Source organism: Rhinatrema bivittatum, chromosome 9, assembly GCF_901001135.1.
Source record: "Rhinatrema bivittatum chromosome 9, aRhiBiv1.1, whole genome shotgun sequence".
NCBI lineage: Eukaryota > Metazoa > Chordata > Amphibia > Gymnophiona > Rhinatrematidae > Rhinatrema > Rhinatrema bivittatum.
This window is the reverse complement of record NC_042623.1, coordinates 236,074,488-236,094,020: the sequence shown is the minus strand read 5'-3', so window position 1 is coordinate 236,094,020 and position 19,533 is coordinate 236,074,488. Positions and strand designations below refer to the sequence as shown.

The 19,533-nt window shown below is 44.6% G+C and overlaps 1 protein-coding gene across 1 annotated transcript in view; it reads right to left on the bottom strand.

Annotated features, from left to right (window-relative positions):
- Positions 1 to 19,533, bottom strand: part of MCF2L2 (MCF.2 cell line derived transforming sequence-like 2) — a 774,003-nt gene that overhangs the window by 534,338 nt on the left and 220,132 nt on the right. Inside the window, 4 exon segments of the mRNA XM_029615373.1 lie at positions 9,560 to 9,566; positions 10,350 to 10,477; positions 12,217 to 12,408; positions 16,552 to 16,743. Of these exon segments, the coding sequence (XP_029471233.1) occupies positions 9,560 to 9,566; positions 10,350 to 10,477; positions 12,217 to 12,408; positions 16,552 to 16,743 (519 nt within the window).

Below are 19,533 nucleotides of genomic sequence, written 5' to 3'. Positions count from 1 at the left end.
TCAGACCGTTTAAAAACATTCAAGGCTTTGTTAAAGACACCTTTGTTTAGGCAGGCCTGTTTATTAACCTGGCCTATCAATTCAGTGTTCAAGCACAGAGTGACACGTAAGATTTGATACAGAGATTTATGTTGTCATTGGTTTGTGAGTCTCCACTTTTATGCTTGCTTGTTTGTACATTAAGCTGTTCCCAAATTCTAATAAAGATTAAAGATTTTTTGCATTGTATACTTTTTTCCTTTGGAATGAAAGATGGGCCATTTTTATTATGGTCAACCCTCTTTTGAAAATGATCAGTGACTGAATGAGCCCAAGTATTAAGAGGTTTAGTGAGAGACAAAATCAGTGGCCATATACTTGCTTTTGACTGGAAGTTGTTTTGAATGCTGCTAGTTTAAAATAGGGTTTGGACAAGTTCCTGGGGGAAAAGGCCCTAAACAGTTATTAAACAGAGGATGCCAGGAAGCCCATTACTTGTCACTGGGAGAGAACAGCAAGAAATTGGAGACAGGTGGCTGGGCTTGATGGACTTTTGGTCTGACCCAGAAAGGCACTTCTTATGTTCTTCTGTTCTCTTCCCTCCCCCCGACGCTCCTCCCTCTACAATTTGGCCACCTACAGCAACCGTCCTCCTTTCAGTAACTGGTATGCATCTACCCAGAAGCTGGGTCTGGTAAGTGAAACATGGCGGCACAGTGTGGTCATTGGTCCATCAGCATGATATTCAGCAAGCCCTTTGGTATTAGTTTTCTAATGTCATTTTTACAAAGTGAAGTACACTGAAAACTATGAAAGTATGAAAAGTGTATGCTCAAATCAGTGACATACACGTGATTTCATGCAGGAATTGTATTACGTTATGTTTGCTGTTTGCAGGCCCCGCCCGCAGCCGGCGTCACACCCCCACTATACCCTGGCTCTTGACGCGGCCTGGAAGCCTCCGTGGATCTCCTCTGCAGCGGGACGCTACTAGAACCCCTGCTCGGCTAGAACATCACCATCAGGGTCCTTGTGCACCGCCCGCTCCAAGGACGTGCTCAGACACATCCACGCACAACATGTAGGCTCCGTGGCAATAAACTACTTGAGGCACGCTCTGATGATATCAAGCCCTGGACCATTTATTTATTTATTTATTTATTTATTTAAAATCTTTTCTATACCGTCGTTAAGCGGATGCCATCACAACGGTTCACAATAGGGCACATAACTATATGTTGTATAAAGTGTCTAGAATTCTAACAATTAAACAGGTGCCATCAAAATACTGTAACATAGTTTCATAATAAATATTATTTGGTGGGTGTTATAAATCATGTCCAATTTTCTCTGTCTCAGCTATAAGATAAAGTACTACTTAACTCTAGTTCTTTGTTGTTTAAAAAAATAAAAAAGGAAAGGAATTAGAATATAAAAATGAGAAACACATGCATTGAGAAAAAAAGGTGTGTGTGGGGGAGTTTGACTGACCGCTACCAACATTTCCCTGGGTTCTCCTCTCAATTCTCTTTGTGGTATGCTTGTTTAAATAGCTGTCCCTCAGCAACAGGTTACCTGCCTAAGAAGCAGAGCGTGTTGCTCCTGTCTTGTCCTGTGCTCCTGATTGTCCTGCATTCCTGATTGTCTTGTGTTCCTTGTCCAGCCTTGCCTTACTCAGCGTCAGCCTCGTGCAGCCTTGCCTTACTCAGCTGGTCTCACTTAGCGTTGTCTCCTTGTCCCAGTCTCATCCCAGTGTCCCTTCTGTGTCTTCGTCCATCCTTGGCTGACCTCCTGGTATTAACCTCTTGCATTGGACCTGACTACATTTCCCTGCCGCCTGAACCTGACCCCTTGCATTATACCCTGTCTACACTTGTCTGCCGTCTGGCCCAACCATTGGCTTGGCCAGTTCCTCGTCTTTCCAGTCTGCTGCCTGTCCTGATCCCGGTGTATCTCTAGACTCTTGCTCACTCCACCGCCCTAGGGACCTACCTAAGTCCTGCTGACCGACAGAACCTAAGAGCTCAACCTGGCGATTGGTATAGGCAAAACTACAATCTTTCCCACATCAAGGCGTGTTCGCCAGCTGTCGGTGTAGGCCTCGTAGGTTCACAAGGGCTCACTCTCATGCTGCTCATTACACATTAGTTCTGATAACAGGGTTAAGAAAATGTCCTTCAGTTGAGCAGAGACCAAATATGGTAAAGGTGTGATAGACAGGTGTGTCCTAGATTACTAGTTGTCTGTCCTTATTTTTATTAATGAGCTCAATAAAATATCACCGTCCTCTGGAATAGTGTTTACACAGCTAATTAACAAAGGCATAATTTGTTTATGCAGAAGGCCAGGTTTCATCCATGGTGTTTTCAGCACAAACACTGTTTTGCCAGGTAGGATTTGGATGCTTCATAGAAAGAAGTCATGCCATCAAGGACTGCTGTGATGTTGGGCCATGCCCCTAAGTAATGCATTTGAGCATGTCACATAAAAAAGAGCATTTTTATTTTGTAAGGACATGTGGGAATAATATGAGAATACATACAGGACACACTTCTGATATTAAATATATAAATAAAGCAAACAAGAGATTGTGTCAAAGACATAAGTCTTTTTTCCTTTGCTTTTTTTTTTTTTTTTTTTTAATTTAAACCATAATTATGTGAGTCCAGTTTATATTGTCATATACTTTCAGTTTTTTCCTTACTGGGAGTACTCACAAGTTACCACTTTAAGTTAAACCTTTTTGCTCTCGTAAGCGTTGCCATTGGGCCAGTCCCATGCACATTTTTGTTTGTACATTGAGCCAGATACCTATCAAAGGACCTAAAAAAGAGAATGTAGTACATGAGCTTAACCAGACCACACAGGCCTCTTCTCCAGATGTGGCAGCTGAAGGAGAGGCCCATGTGGCTCTTGAACGATCATGAAATTCATGTACTGCGGCATTTCGTTTGTTGGTCCTTTAAAGGGCATCACACCTGGGTGTGCATTCGTTTGCAACGTATTGGCAATCCGCAACTTATATGTCCATATTCGTTGTATTTGTGGGGTCGCGAATCGTATCATGATTCCCCACGAATATAACATATCATCCGTTCCATACGTTTGGCGGCGCGTGCTTTTCTTAGCCGCCATTTGAAATTGGAGAACGCCATTTGGATATTTCCATAGCCAAAAACCAGCCCTTTCCTGTGAGTCATCAGTGACCTCACAGCCCTGTTAGAGTGGGTCGGACAGGTTGGCAAGGAGACCAGAATGCAACGTATCAGCGATAAGAAGTTTTGCAATGCAGCCAATCTCGCTCTCACTCAGTGGTCGGTGATGCTTTTCGTGATGACCCAGCACTATATATACTTAAGCACGCGGCATGCCACGCATTTTCTTTGCAGGGGTGATCTGGGGAGGCTGGGAGGTGGTCTGTCTCTGGGGAACGTGACTGCACTCAGAGCTAATCTGAGTTCTCAAATCTGTATTCAATTGCTAGCTAGGCTAGTTACTTAGATAGAAAAAGATATTTGTTCTTCATTTGGCTGCAGTGCCAGCTAGCCCTGTTTTTTTTTAAGCACTTTTTTAAACTGATCTGAGACGGTCTCTCTGTGCCAGGGAAAGAAGCTGCTAGCAGTGGCATTTTGTTGTTAAATTCACCCTCTGGGGTAGGTTGCAAGCACCATTTGGCTGTTGTGGGTGGGAGAGATATATTCAATTTCTAGCTAGTTTGCTAGAATTTCCATTGAAAAATATATTTCATTGATTTTCCTGCTGTGCCAACAATTCCAGCTTTTTTGTTAACTGCATTTGTTTAATTGAATTCACTCAGTCTCTCTGTGCACTGGGCATCAGTGCCAGTGGGCACTGGGTAGTTTAGCAGACTCAAGTATATTGGGAGAGCGCTGCTTTCTGAAGCCAAATTCCCAGTGGGCCTCTTTTGTAGTTACAAGCTCAGTGTGTGCACACACATTAATTAGTGCATATCAAAGCACTGTGCCCGTGGGCAGGCAGTTTAGCAGACTCAAGTATATTGGGAGAGCGCTGCTCTCTGAAGCCAAATCCCCAGTGGGCCTCTTTTGTAGTTACAAGCTTGGTGTGTGCACACACATTACATTAGTGCATATCAAGGCACTGTGCCTGTGGGCAGGCAATTTAGCAGACTCTATATTGGGACAGCGCTGCTTTCTGAAGCCAAATCCCCAGTGGGCCTCTTTTGTAGTTACAAGCTTGGTGTGTGCACACACATTACATTAGTGCATATCAAGGCACTGTGCCTGTGGGCAGGCAATTTAGCAGACTCTATATTGGGACAGCGCTGCTTTCTGAAGCCAAATCCCCAGTGGGCCTCTTTTGTAGTTACAAGCTCGGTGTGTGCACACACATTATATTAGTGCATATCAAGGCACTGTGCCCGTGGGCAGCTAGTAGGCACTAGGTAGTGACATTAAATCCATAATGTTAGGGAAAGCTAGATGTGGTCAAGTGATTGAGACTGGCAGAGGAGGCACTTCAAAAGGCACTAGTGCCAGTCTCTCATTAAAGTTAAAAAGGGACCTGTTGCAATCTAAACTTTTTGGAGGGGCAGGCAGTCCCATCCAGAAAAAAATGAAATCTAAACATGAAGATTCGCCACCACCTGTTTCTGACCCTGTAGTTTTGGAGGTGAGTGAAGGGGAGGCTGAGTCATGCAAGACAAAATGGCGACACCCAAAAGCAGCAGTGGGACAGCAGTCTCAACTTAGCGTTGACAATGTAGCGCAGGCACTTTTTGCTTCTGATTCCGATGAAGAATCATCTTGTGTGGGATTCTCATCAGAAACGGAAGAAGTAATAGCTGACGAAGTTTTAGGAGGATTAGTTAGTCCTGTCTTAGCCTCCACTTCAGTGCAGCAGGGGAGAGATGAAACTGATGATGATGAGGAGGAGGAAGAGCAGTCAGCGCAGGCACAGAGTGTGACTGAGGCCCCTGGCATTGCTTCTCAGGGTGCACCCACTACTTCAGCTCCAGTGCCAGCATCCACCCCCAAGGCTATACAGAAGGGAGGATCACGAAAGACATCTGAGATCTGGAGCCACTTTAAAGTGACGGAGGACCCGCGTTTTCCTCGGTGTAATTACTGTGGCAGGGCTATTAGCAGAGGCAAGCAAATGGGATATCTAATTTTGGCATGACGCATCATATGAAGAGGCAACAACCAACAACCCTAGATGGCAGTACCAGTCAAGGGACCCCTTCCAAGCAGCATAAAGTGGTTGAAAAGGAGCAGAATCACCCCACGCCCTCAGCCCCTTCTAGCAGTCAGGTGGCAGGCCAGCAACCCCCTGACATGTGGCAGAAGCGACAACCCACCATGGAGGAAATGGGTTGGAGTGCAGTAATGCTATCCCAGGGTAGGAGGCAGGCAGCCTCAAAAGTTGTAACCAGAAACATTGGGTAAATGGTTGCCCTTGATGACCAGCCCTTGCAAATAGTGGAGAATGTGGGTTTCAAGCATTTTCTGAAGGTCGTACTTCCAAATTACAAAGTCTCCTCCAGAACCACATTTAGCAGAAAGGTCATCCCCAGCCTGTACAAGCAGTGTCACAGTCGCATCCAAGTGCTGCTAGCTAAGGCAGAGGGGAGTGTGCATTTCACCTGCGATATCTGGACCGCCATAAATGCTGCACACGCTTACCTCTCCCTGACAGCATACTAGTGAGACCTGGCTGAGGCAGGGGCAGGCAGCATCTCTATTACTGAACAAGTATCAGCGTGGAGGTGGGCTTTACTGCACACACACACATGACGGACCAGGCCCATACCACAGCCAATATTCTAACATGCATCAGACAGATGCTGGAGGGCTGGCAACTACACCAGTGAGACAGGAATACTCAGGCAGGGTTGTTTGTCACAGACAATGGTGCAAACATGGTTAAGGCAATAACTGAGTGGTGCTTTAAGAATATCCGATGTTTTGCACACACTCTGCACCTGGTAGTGAAGTCAGAACTGGGGTTGGAGTCCAAGTACCAAGAGAATGGATACCTGCAGGACTTAATACACAAGTGCAGGAACATAGCAGCGCACTTCCACAGAAGTGTGAAGGCGAGGCAGGTTCTCCGACAAAAGCAGACTGATTTGGAGATGCCGCACAAGTGTCTCATTCAAGACATTGCCACCCGGTGGAATTCCACCTTTATAATGCTGCAGAGGTTAGTGGAGCTGCAGACACCCCTTCATGAACTTTCTGGTTCAATGGACATAGGTGTGTAGAATCCCCTAGGGCATCATGATTGGTTAGTCATGAGTCAGCTGGTAAAAATCCTGCAGCCCTTCAAGGATGTCACGGAGGAGCTGAGTTCCAGAAGTGCCACCTTGGCTGACATCATCCCTATAGTTAATCTTTTGGATGAACATTTGAAGGCCTTTAAACAGGAAGAGGGAATGACAGTTGAGGTGCTGCATTGTCTGGACATTTTGCAGCAGCAGGTGGAAGAGAGATTAAGGCCTTTAACAGAAGAGAACACATTCATGCTCGCCACAGTCTGTGATCCCCGTGTGAAAGGGAAACTCGCCCTACAGTACGATTGTCTCCTATTGGTGAAGGACCTGCTGTTAGCAAAATTCAGTGAACAGGAGCGCCATAGGCAGAGACAGATTAGGCGTGAAGCAGAGGAGGAAACAGCAGGCACTTCAGAGAGTTGTGCTAGCCCAAGCAAGAGCAGCACTCTGTCAGCGACAGCTAGTACCTCCTCCTCCTCCACTTCAGAATGCCCAAGGCATGTTGCCCATAAAGATTCATCTTTTGTGCTACAGGTTAGAGAGAAAGCAGCTGGCATGAGTGACTCTCAGCCCACCCAAGCAAAGGAGACACCAGCACAGCTGTCAGTGACACGGTATCTCTCAGAGCCCACAGAGAACATGCAGACAGATCCATTGGCATATTGGGCACACAAGTCCACTGTCTGGCCACACCTAGCCAAAGTGGGTCAGCGATATCTGTCATGCCCATCAACAGTGTGCCCAGTGAACGTGTATTTTCAATGACAGGGGGCATCATGAGCCCTCACCGCTCAAGGCTGGCACCAGAGTTGGAGATATAACATCTTAAAAAACGCGTTTTTTAAGATTTTATATCTCCAATAAAGGATTGAATTTTGGACATCTTGGCTTCTAATTCCCCTTGTGTTGCCTTCTGTCCATCCAGGCCTATGTCCCTATGTGGGCTTGACCTCTATCCTCGATTGCTGTGCCTGTCCGTCCAGGCCTTCCGTCCAGGCCTTATGTCCCTAGGTGGGCTTGACCTCTATCCTCGATTGCTGTGCCTGTCCATCCAGGCCTTATGACCCTAGGTGGGCTTGACCTCTGTCCTCGACTGCTGTACCTGTCCGTCCAGGCCTTATGTCCCTATGTGGGTTTGACCTCTGTCCTTGAATGCTGTGCCTGTCCTTCCAGGCCTTATGCCCCTACAATGGTTTGACCTCTGTCTTCGATTGCTGTGCCTGTCCATCCAGGCCTTATGTCCCTAGGTGGGCTTGACCTTTATTCTCAATTGCTGTGCCTGTCTGTCTTGGCCTTATGTCCCTAGAAAGGTTTGTCCTCGATTACTGTGCCTGTCCATCCAGGCCTTATATCGCTAGGTGGGCTTGACCTCTATCCTCAAATGCTGTGCCTGTCCATCCAGGGCTTATGTCCCTACAAGGGTTGACCTCTGTCCTAGATTGCTGTGCCTGTCCGTCCAGGCTTTATGTCCCTAGGTGGGCTTGACCTCTATCCTCGATTGCTGTGCCTGTCTGTCAAGGTCTTCTGTCCCTACAAGGGTTTGACCTCTGTCCTAGATTGCTGTGCCTGTCCATCCAGTGATGGGTTAAGAAAGCAACAAGGAAGGCTGTCTAACAAAGCCGTGGAGGCAACACAAGGGGAATTAGAAGCCAAGATGTCCAAAATTCAATCCTTTATTGGAGATATAAAATCTTAAAAAATGCGTTTTTTAAGATTTTATATCTCCAATAAAGGATTGAATTCTGGACATCTTGGCTTCTAATTCCCCTTGTGTTGCCTCCTGTCCATCCAGTCCTATGTCCCTATGTGGGCTTGACCTCTATCCTCGATTGCTGTGCCTGTCTGTCCAGGCCTTATGTCCCTACAAGGGTTTGACTTCTGTCCTCGAATGCTGTGCCTGTCCGTCCAGGCCTTATGTCCCTATGTGGGCTTGACCTCTGTCCTAGATTGCTGTACCTGTCCATCCAGGCCTTATGTCCCTAGGTGGGCTTGACCTCTATCCTTGAATGCTGTGCCTATCCATACAAGCCTTATGTCCCTACAAGGGTTTGACCTCTGTCCTCAATTGATGTGCCTGTCCGCCTAGGCCTTATGTCCCTACAAAGGTTTGACCTCTGTCCTCGAATGCTGTGCTTGTCCGTCCAGTCCTTATGTCCCTACGTGGGCTTGACCTCTGTCCTAGATTGCTGTGCTTGTCCATCCAAGCCTTATGTCCCTAGGTGGGCTTGACCTCTGTCCTCGAATACTGTGCCTGTCCATCCAGGCCTATGTCCCTATGTGGGCTTGACCTCTATCCTCGATTGCTGTGCCTGTCCATCCAGGCCTTATGTCCCTAGGTGGGCTTGACCTCTGTCCTCGATTGCTGTGCCTGTCCATCCAGGCCTTATGTCCCTATGTAGACTTGACCTCTGTTCTCGATAGGCTGAGCCTGTTCATCCAGGCCTTATGCCCAGTCCTAACAGCTGAACCCTCATTGCAAAGGGTAAGCTCAGTCTCTGGCAATTCAAACTAGTAATCCTTCACAGCATGGATACTTAAATAAAACAAACAATTTTCTTTAGTTTCTGAGCAGAGAAGAGAACTTCCTCCGTCTTGCTTATGAAGTCATGATCTGTTTGCAAATGCTTAAATCCTAATCATTTATACCATTATACACTAGAGGCCAACCCATTCCGGGGAGCCCTTCCCTGCTCAAAGGAAAGAGAACTCTCCCCGGTGTTGCAGCCTATCTCTTAGTACCTGTTGACCCATGTTGAACCGCTGTTCACATGGCACCCTGCTCCACGTCTCCATGTTTTGAATGCTCGTGCTCCACTCTAGGGGCCAACCCATTCTGGGGAGCCCTTTCCTGCACAAAGGAAAGGGAACTCTCCCAGGGTGTAGCCAGCCTGTATCTACTCTCTGATCCATGTTGAACCGCTGTTTACATGGAAACCTCCTCCGCCTCGGCCTTGAAAATTCTCATTTGTACATCTGCTAACTCCACCAGATTTTAAAAGACCAGCAAGAGCTCACTAGACGCCGACGGAAACACCCCACTCTAGGGGCGAACCCATACTAGGGAGCCCTTTCGTGCGGAAATGAAAGGGAACTCTCCCCAGGTGTAGCCAGCCCGTATCTACCCTCTGCCACTCTGCCTTGCTGCTATACACCAGATGACTCACTCATCTCCTTGTGGTGTTCTTGCCACTCTCATGGTTCCTCAGTGTGTTGGTGCTAGTCTTTCTGCTTGCTATGTTGCCCCTTCATTGTGCTGTAGGATGTTGATGCCACTTGTCTTGCCGCTTTGCTTGTCTTGCTGCCTTCGAGGGTTCATGCATCTGTTACCAATGCTCTCTTTTGAAGCTGTGGTGTGTTTTTGACACTCTCGCTGCTGCTTTGTGCCTCTGTTAAAGCACTCTTGCCACTCCTGGTACCCTTTTGCCCCTTTAAAGTACCTTAGGCTATTCATGCCACTTTGGTGCCACTTTGCCACAGTCTAAGTACCTTTTCTTGTTCTGATGATTGCTCCCCAGAAGTTTCAACAAAATGATAAGAAAACCCCAATTCTGCAGCCAAAAATAGGCTGCAAATACTTCCCCCATTGATGTTAATGGGAACCGGAAAACGAATAACACGTATTAACAGATCGGGACCGCTATTGAACGAATGCAACGTATTTGGCCCCTGACGAATACGAATACCGAATCGGACGAATCCATACCTTCTGCACATCCCTACTGGGGGTAAATAAAATGTTATTGGAGCTAATAATTTGTGGTCAGCACGGTGGTTTGCTGTCTTGGTTGTGATCCGATTTGTTGCTGTCATATTCTGTATATGCTATTATTGCTATAATAAACAGTAAATTAAAAAAAATAAAAGGCACCACACCATACAAAGTTTTCTCCAGGACCAAAATGGCTACTAGACTGCGTATTACACTGAACGTCACATATTTGATTTTTCTGAAGAGGAGAAAGTTAAACAGGTTTTTTTATTTTGATGACAGAGCAGCGCTTGCCTTCAGTACTGTTTAATAGCCTGGATGACTCACATATCTCTTTTTCTCCTCTGTGATAACCTACCTAGTGCGGTGGGCCGGGCAGTCTTAGGGGATGCTCGCTTTGGAGATGACTCAGGATGAGGGGCAACAGGTTGCACAGGCCGGGTCTGTTTAGCTGCCAGCTTCTTCAGGCTCGCTTGTCTCTTCTCGATCATGTCTTGCACATCGCTAAATTTTAGCAGAGCTTTCTGAACACCGGTCTGTGGCATAAAACAGATGCTGTTAATGCCCACATTCAGTTGAATACTGGCGAGCTGGATGTGATTGTGAAGCGCTCTCTCTCGAGCCACGATGGAACAATATTTCATAGACAATACAAAAAAACCCCTAAAACGTTAGGACTTTCAAACATAAAAAAACGCTAAAAATGGCTAGATGATCACTCTAGCGGTCAAGGCTCTGCCTGATGTAAAGAGGAGAAAAATAGAAATGTATTTAAAAAATTTCAGTTCAAAGATATAGTGAACATTTGTTTTTCAGATACTGAAAAGATCTAGGCACCTAAATTTAAGAATATGACACTCAAATCTGGAAAACTGGCTGGTTTTCCCATTGAAGTGCCTAAATTTAGGCACCTAAAAATGGAGAGGGTCAAGCTGGTTGAAGGAAGAAGCCTAGTACAGATTTCCAGCGCTAGCTGCCAAAACTAGGCGCAGTGATAGCTGGCTTAAATCTAGATGCTATCCCTGTACCCAGAGTTATGAGCCATCCCTATCCCCTCCATACCCCCCCCCTCCCCCTTCCCTAAAGCTATGATTCACTTCAGGCCATGATCACCAAAGCCTATTCGCCGTGAGGGCTCATAGCTGCAGAATCCTGACCCCTCTCCTGCCCCACCATCCTTGCTTCCCTGATCTCTCTCAAGGGACGGTTGCTGGAGACTCCCGGCGGCTTTCCACTTCTGCAGTTAGAAGACCCCGGGCACCCCTTTGGAATCTTCACATAGCCTCCGCAAGCAGGAGGGACACTATCGCCTTCCTGTCGGCACCACTGAGTCACGCTGAATGATGCCGCTTCTTGCCGAGCAATGTCATTCAGAATAGCTCATCGGTGCCGGCAGGAAGGAGATCGTGCCCCCCTTCCTGCGGCGCTTTGAAGGAATGCTCAGAATCTCCTGGGAGTGGGAAGGGAGCAGCTGGTGGAAAGGAGGGGATCGGGGTTTCCATAAATTGCCCTTTGAAGGGGATCCGGGCTCCATGGATGTTGATGTGCAGGGCTCCAGGTGGGTGGGGGCAGGTCTGGAAGGCAAGCAGATTTGTAGGATTTGGACCTGAGATGGATAATGGCTCCGGAGGGTGGGAAGAAGGAGGAGGAGATAAATGTATGAGTTAAACAGTCATTTTCAACTAAAGCCTCATTTTTAAGTCCCTAAAAAGTGTAGGTGACTATTATCAGTCTAAAATTTAGGTCCCTAAATTCAACTGAAAATAGGCACATAACTTAGGCATTTAACTCAGGATCCTAAACTGAGGTATGCAGCATTTTCTGAATATTGGCCTGTTGGTCTGATATATACTACACAGTACTCTTTGATATGTTCACCACAACTTCCATTTCTGTTCTCTCAGTAACTCTATTCAATTAATATGGCTTACTACTAAGATACACACAGCCATATCTGGTCTATTCTTTGGTTAGACTTTGTGGCAAAGAAAAGGTCTGCATGAGGAGTCCCTGCTGATAGCCACCTGGGAAAATGTAAGTAGAAAGACCTAGCGAGCAACAACAGTACCAAACATGCAAGAAATGGAACAGAAATCAAAACAAATTGATAAATCTAGGAGCCCACACTTCTACATGGTGGAAACCGAGTCCCTTTTAGACTTCTGTAATAGGCACCTTCAAATGGATACAATGGATGGGAGAGCTGGGGAGGGGGGCTTATAAAAATGTAATTTTACAATTTGATATGTATTTGAAACAGTCCATAAGATTTTACCTTTATATCGGTGGTTAGAATGATATCGAAGTGATTATAGAACTCAATAGGGTTAGACAGCTGGAGCTCCATCACCGTCACCAGGAACATCTCGATATCATGCAGTGCAGCTTCGGCTCCCTCTTGTGACTGGCACTTGTCCACTGCCTGAGATGCCAAGAGATAGATTCCAGCCTCGCACCACTGGTTAGCCTTAAAAATAGGCAAACATCAAGTGTTTGTCGCATGATAGCATACTGTAAGCCTGAGCTATACCTGCGTATCAACATACACAGGTTGTAAATACAAGCAATGCAAATTTTGGATAAAGTAGCAAGGTTGCCATGTTAGTCCAGTAAGCAATGCTTTAAACCAAACCATCATTTCTGAAAAGTTCCCAGAGTAGTAGTAGTGGTGAAATTCTTCTGTATTATGGAGTGAATTTTCAAATGTTGTGCACATAAAATTAGCATGTATGCACATAAAATAGCACATACGCAAATACTATTTTCAAAACTGCAACTTATGAAGGTAATTTTAAAAGGAGTTGCAAGTGAATCGTAGCAATTTAAAAAGTGCATAAAGTGCACTTACATGTGAATAACGTACAATTCAATGGCATATATTGTTACAATTTTCAAAAACCCATTTACATGAATAAAGTGCATTTAGATGCATAAAACCCAATTTTAAGTGCATAAATGCTTTTCAAAATCAGGTGCCATATGCATCAATCAGGGTCTATGAGTAACTTAGCGTGTGTAAAAAGCGGTGTGCGGAGCCGGGAACAACATTTACGCAAAAAAGCTGCTATTTTAAAACCTGCCAAAGTGCCGCACAAACGTATTTTACTTATGTATATCTGGTGTAAGTGATCGTAACCATCGTTAAATTGAAAAAAATGACTGGGTAGAGGGTCTGGGTGCAATGGGGGACTTCAGGCTGAAGAGTCAGGAGGGTCTTCAGGAGCTGCAGATGGACCGGGCAACTGCTAGACCAACTGGTAAAACTGGTTATTTCATTGCCGAGCGCATCTTACATAATCCCCTGACTTATGCGAGTAAAAGCCGACTTACGGGTGGGGGGGTGTAAAAGCATCAAATTAATGCGATTAAAATCTACATGCGTATCCTTTTAAAACTGGAAGTACAATACATGGGTATTTGATTTTTGCACACTTATTCAGCTAATTTCCAACTTATTTGGCTAAGCAACGCCTTTCCTGTTGCTCAGACGGACAAATGTGAACTTATTCGGATAATTTGCAGCACTCATCTGCTATATTCCAATTTTATCTGGCTAAGTAGAGGCAGGCCTACATAGTCAGATAAGTCTGAAAAGCGTTACTTGCCGTAAATCGGCATTTATCCGGAGAAGTCCGAACTCGCGCCGCTTGTGGTTTTTACATGCGTGAGCATTTGTACGTGCATATGAAGTCGTATTTTATAGCCTGCACATATCCAATACTGTAGCAAATGTGTGTGCACATGTGTTTATGGGCACACACAAGCACATTTGAAAGTTATCCTCCCTGTGTGCAAAAAATATTACCTTAACGATCATACTGAAGTAGTGGCACCTTTAGCATTAAAGCAATCAGTGCTTCCAGAAAGCAGTACAGTAAACTAGCGTGATGGCCTGTAAAAGGGATCACCATGAATGTTTTTGATTAAGAATGTTATTGTTAATGAACAGTGTAATCGCGCAACATGAGGCACTGTGATTTTTGGAAACAGCATATGTTTTAACAATCGGTACATATTTTTTTTAATGCACTATTTGTGATTGATTCCAATAGTGCCTGCATTAGTGGACCTGGGCTTTTCATATCCCTGTGGGAAGGTGACTTCATCTGTGGAGCTGCAGTTATGGCCCCATAGGAATATCTTATCTGCAGTAACATCAGGATTCTAGTTTCCACTTTTGCAGTACTGCATCGGTCAGTCCAGAGAGCAGCAAATGAACAGTGGGATTTCATTCTAAAGATCTAAGCAGGTATACCTTAAAGGAAAGGTAGGATATGGGGAGATATGATAGAAACATTTAAATACCTCCAAGGTTTCCATGCATAGCAGGCGGGCCTCTTTCAACGGAAAGGAGGCTCTAGAATGAGGGGGTCATGGGATGAGGGTGAAAGGGGGTAGACTCAGGAGTAATCTAAGAAAATATTTATTTATTTATTTGTAGAGGGGATGATGGATGCATACAGCCTCGCCTTGGAAGTGGTGGAGACCAAAGACAGTAACAGAATTCAAGAAGGCATGGAGTAAGCACAGATAATCTCTGAGGGAGTGGTAGGGATTGTAAAACTGAGTAGTAGATTGTTGATGGACAGGTTAGATATGGTCTTTTTCTGCCATCATGTTGCTATGAAAAAAATATATATGTTGCTGTGGTGTAAACTTGGACAGTGCAGTTACACCTATATTTGTACTTAACCTCTACCATTAGTCATTGTGGGTGGATGGCTCTGCAGTATAATATTCGAGTATTCCTTTAAGTGAATGTGGTGAGAGAGATGCGCTTTATATAAGTCTGAGCTCTGAGTGTGGAAAAAGCATTCGTGCAGTGAGAGAAGGAAAATGAGTCTAAAGAGGACTCATCCCTGGGTTCTGGGGAACATCCCTTAAGGCCTTGTAGTTTTCATGTCCAGACGGGCCTCTCCTTTTACCATGGACACTGAAGTACCAAAGAATGACTCCTAGGTGCAGGCAACTTAAGTCTCTTATCAAGAGCCCTAGAAAGAACCCAACACCAGCATTATCTGGAACAATATCCTGCCAGACGCAATCCTATGTTGATGAACTAAGGGTTACGAGTGATCTGCACCTGGTTTTATCGTGGGGCCAGGCTGGAAGTTTTGCTTTCTTTGCTTTGATGACTAGAGATGCTGGAGCTCTAATGAGTATGCTGCTGTCGAGTTTTATCCATGGCTGCCTGTTAAAATTTCAGCAGTTAGGATCCTGCACCCCAGTGCAGTAAATAAAAGTTGGAACCATAAAACCATCATGTGAGACTCTCTTTGTTGGATCCCAAGGGTGCGAGGTGGATGAGGAAGCAGCCAGTGAAGGATAGGCTGAGAGGAGATCAAGAGTTCTACGTTAGTCCCTGAAGCCTGGTCCAATCTAACATCTTACATGACCACTTTTTGAACCCACAGACTTGGTGTCAGGACAGAATCCCCCAACATCAGGTCTCTTGTATTTTATATTACCCTAGTAGGAAAGTGGAGGAGTAGCAGCCTAGGGGTTGGAGCATTGGGCTGAGAAACAGGGCAGTCAGGGTTCAAATTCTGCTGATGCTCCTTAAAACCTCGGGCAAGTCACCTTCCATTGCATTTTTGTACAAAGTTGAATTGTAAGTCCTCTGGGAACAGGAAATACCTACAGTACCTGCATGTAACTTGCCTTAAGCTACCAGAGAAAAGGCACAAGCTAAATCTAAAACAAACAATATAGATAGATAAATATGTAACAGATGCTGTTTCCAAAATCACAGTTTCCTGTGGTGCATGATAACAGCATTTCTTATGGTGATATTCTTCAAAATATCTCTGGTAGTTCTCCTTAAAAAGCAAGAATCTTCATTACACGTGGATTCATTGGGGTAATTTAAAAAGCGGTCTACAGAGCAACTTTCAAACTGCATGCAGAAGTGTGATGCCTGTCGGGAGTGTGTTTTCCCCCACAAATTGTACTTCCCTTTGAAAATTGGTTCAGAAGAAGTCCGTACACAGACCTGAAACTGGATTTTTATTCAGGTATTTTTTCTAGAGAAATTACACACACATATATACTTGTACGCGGAATGGTGCGTGTACATGAAACAGTGCTACCTCCAGCCCCAGGAGCATCTCCTCTGCACGCAAAAGGGCAGGTGTACTGGCGGGAGGCACGTACTTATCCATGCAGAGAGGGTAGGCAATATTCACGGCACCTCTTTCATTCAGTGACACCAGATGCGATCAGAGACCATAAACAAGTGGCAGAAAGATGCAGAAATACTGGGTGCTGCTGATTTGATTACAAAGAACTTCTGAGTGCACCTTGATATTTTGCCTGTACATACTACATCCTATGAACTCCAGGAGGAGATTCTCTTTGGCGCATTGCAAATCTTAAAGAGTACATTTGAGAGACTGAGATCATAACGGACACACCCCGGCTTATGAGTGAAGGTCACGCCTGACATGGTATGTGCAAAAAAAATCAAGCCAAACATTTGGAGACACTACCCAGAGAGATATCATATAGCATTTCACCTTCCACTGACGTTAGTAAATGAATCGAAATACCAGAGTGCCCCACCTACATAATCCCCCTGACGATTCTTTCTTACAGGGTGTATATCGCTTACCTTATCCAGCTGCCTGTGCAATTCAAGTGATTTTCCTAGAATATCATATTTTTTCTTGGTCTCATTTGTAAAGTCATCACAGATGCGCCTGAGTTCAATACACTTTGGTCTGATAGAGTCAACAGCGTAGTGGTTGCTTTGGATGAGCTGGTCTCCATGAAGAGCTTGTAACTGAGACTTTTCCAAGAATTCCTAAGAAATTAATAACACACTGAATATCAAAATTTGATTTTACAGATGACTAGGACATATTCCTTAGGGAAAGCCCATCTAGAAGCCTATGCAATAAAACTCGTGCTAAAAAAATGTTAGCATAGGCTGGCAAAAAAAGATTTTATAGTCATTAAAAAAGCCACAGAACAAGCTATGCACAAAGATTTAGGGTGCTTATAGTTAAAAAAATAAATAGCATAGTCATACTATTCTTATGCATAGAAATCCAAAAGTGCATTGACTAAACAGTGTGAGCTTGCTGCTTTCCGAGGGCATGCTACATAGCGGGAGTACCCTAAATTAAGCATGCTCAATTCTCTTTTCCTCTTGGATCCTGCTGCTGACTTTTAAGGGGTGCACAACTAAGCCTGGCACATGGGGGCTGCTTATCGGTACAGACTTACTACACTCCAGGTAGGGGGTTCAAAGGAGACTGGAGAGTTCCAGAAGGGCAGAAAACTGACAGGACTTTAGAACCACCTGTCTTATGCATCAGAAAAGATCTTCAAGAAGTGGTCTGAGAGAACATGGTTGGGGACGGAATGCAGCATGCCGGGGGGGGTGAGACCCAGGGAGGGATACGGCTACCCCTAGTTCAGAAGGGCACCAGCGTCTGATTATTTCCCTGAGCATCCTATAGTGTAGGCATTGAAATGGCAGCATCACACAATCTTTTATGCCTCAAAACTCATATACATTTATTTATAATCCACTCTCATTCAGGTAATGATCGAGGCAGAGTACAATAAAACCACACAAACGCTAAAAAGCAAGGACAGTCAGTCGAATACAACAGACAACAGAACAAAACCTGCTTAATGTTAGATCAAAGATGCATTTTTACCTAAATCTTGGCCTTGCTATGAGATGCCTGTCTGAATCTCAGCTATATTATTAAATGCCTGTGCCCTTTTCCTTACCTATTAATACTATAGTACTGCAGACCCTAGTTTATGAAAATATATCCTACACCCATATTTCTCCGCATTCACCACCCCTTCTATGAAGAAATATCTCCGTATATCACACCGGAGAGAAACGGTCCTTGCTTCAACTACTGCCTCGGTCCAAATAAAGACCATGTATTACTGCACCACCTCAAGCACTACCTGAACTGCCAAAGCCTTTGCAACTTGCTAAGTTTACTGTTGACCACTTAGAAATTAAAAATAGGATGGAAATATATATTTCTTCTCATCCTTTAATACTCATTTCCTTTTACCCTCCATTTCCTGTTTTAATAAGGCGCCGTGTCCTTTAATTTAGAATGGAAGGCAGGAAGGGTGTTAGCATCCTGGATTTTAGGGGGCAGTTGTTCAGCGATGAGGAGGCTAGTAGCAAGAATGTGCAGAAGCAGGAGGGGGTCTTTGCATGGTAGGGGGAAACAGAGTACGATTCAGGCCTGGGTGTGGAGGGAATGGGTAAGGTCTGCAACAATGAAGGCGAGAGTTTGGCTATGGGTTGGGGAAGAAGCAACACGGGTCCCATATCTGCATTTATAGGTAAGAGTTAGTGGAGTGTGACAGGGAAGCCAGTGAAGAAAAATCATTAAGGGGGATGGGTGTGACAGCAAGAGAAACCATCTTTGTTAATTAATATTACCCAATTTTACTCTTACTTTACTTTACATGCCTATCTGTAAACCGTTGTGATGGTGTATATTAACGATGGTATAGAAAAGATTATAAATAAATAAATAAATCAGACAGGGAAGGCAACAGAATTTTGGAGAAAATGAAGTATCTGAGCAGCAGAGTTGGGAAGGCCACAGAACAAGGAGCTAGCAGTAATCCAAGCATGAAAAGGAAGAGGCACAGAGCAAGAATAAAATGAAAAGACCAGGTTTTATAGCTGTTGTAGAACTGATAGTTTGATATAATTTATGTGGGGGGAGGGAGAGGGAGACAGAGACCATCTACAGTGCCTGCCTAGTAGTTAAGTATTTATATCTCTATAGGAAGGCCATTTAATAGGTTGAGGTGAGGTGTTGGTGGTGTTTTCAGGTTTAGGGGCCTGTTTCGCATGTAGAGTGAGATGTACGAACAGCACAGTACACCTTGGTGAAGATTTGATGTCATTTGGAGAGAGGAAAGTCTCACAAAGATGAAATTTCTACTATGTTTTTTCACCCTAGCTTGATGGACTCTATAACACTGTACCATCAAGCTAGGGTGAGATTGACTCTATAACACTGTACCATCAAGTTAGGGTGAGATAACATAGTACAAAATTTCTTCTAAAATTTCTTCTTTGTGAGACTTTCCTCACTCTAAATGACATCAAACCTTCACCAAGGTGTACTGTGCTGTTCATACATCTCACTCTACATACAAAACTGGCCCTTAAACCCAAATCCAGCACCTCACCTCGGCTGTTTTGCTGATATATTTTGGGTACCTGCAGCACTGATTTCACTGAGTAGAATTAGGATGTGTAAGTTCAAAACCAAGACTGAGCAAAAGGTCTTGGCAGCTCTGTGTAATGGAGGCATGGGGAAAACTGTCTACACAGTTTTACTGAGCTCCGCATAAAATTGCTGTATTTCGGTACAGCAATGCCTTTGAACTGTATTTCTGTGTGCCAGAATTTTATAGTGTTAAACATTTTTTCACCAGCCATCGCTGTATCTGCTCTTGGTTATGGAATACTCTATTGTTTATGTAACACAGACACTGAGGGCTGAAGAGACATTGGCCTTCATAAAGCTAACACTGTAAGGCATCCACCACCTGTATAATGAATGCTACATAAACGATAGATCTTAAGAGC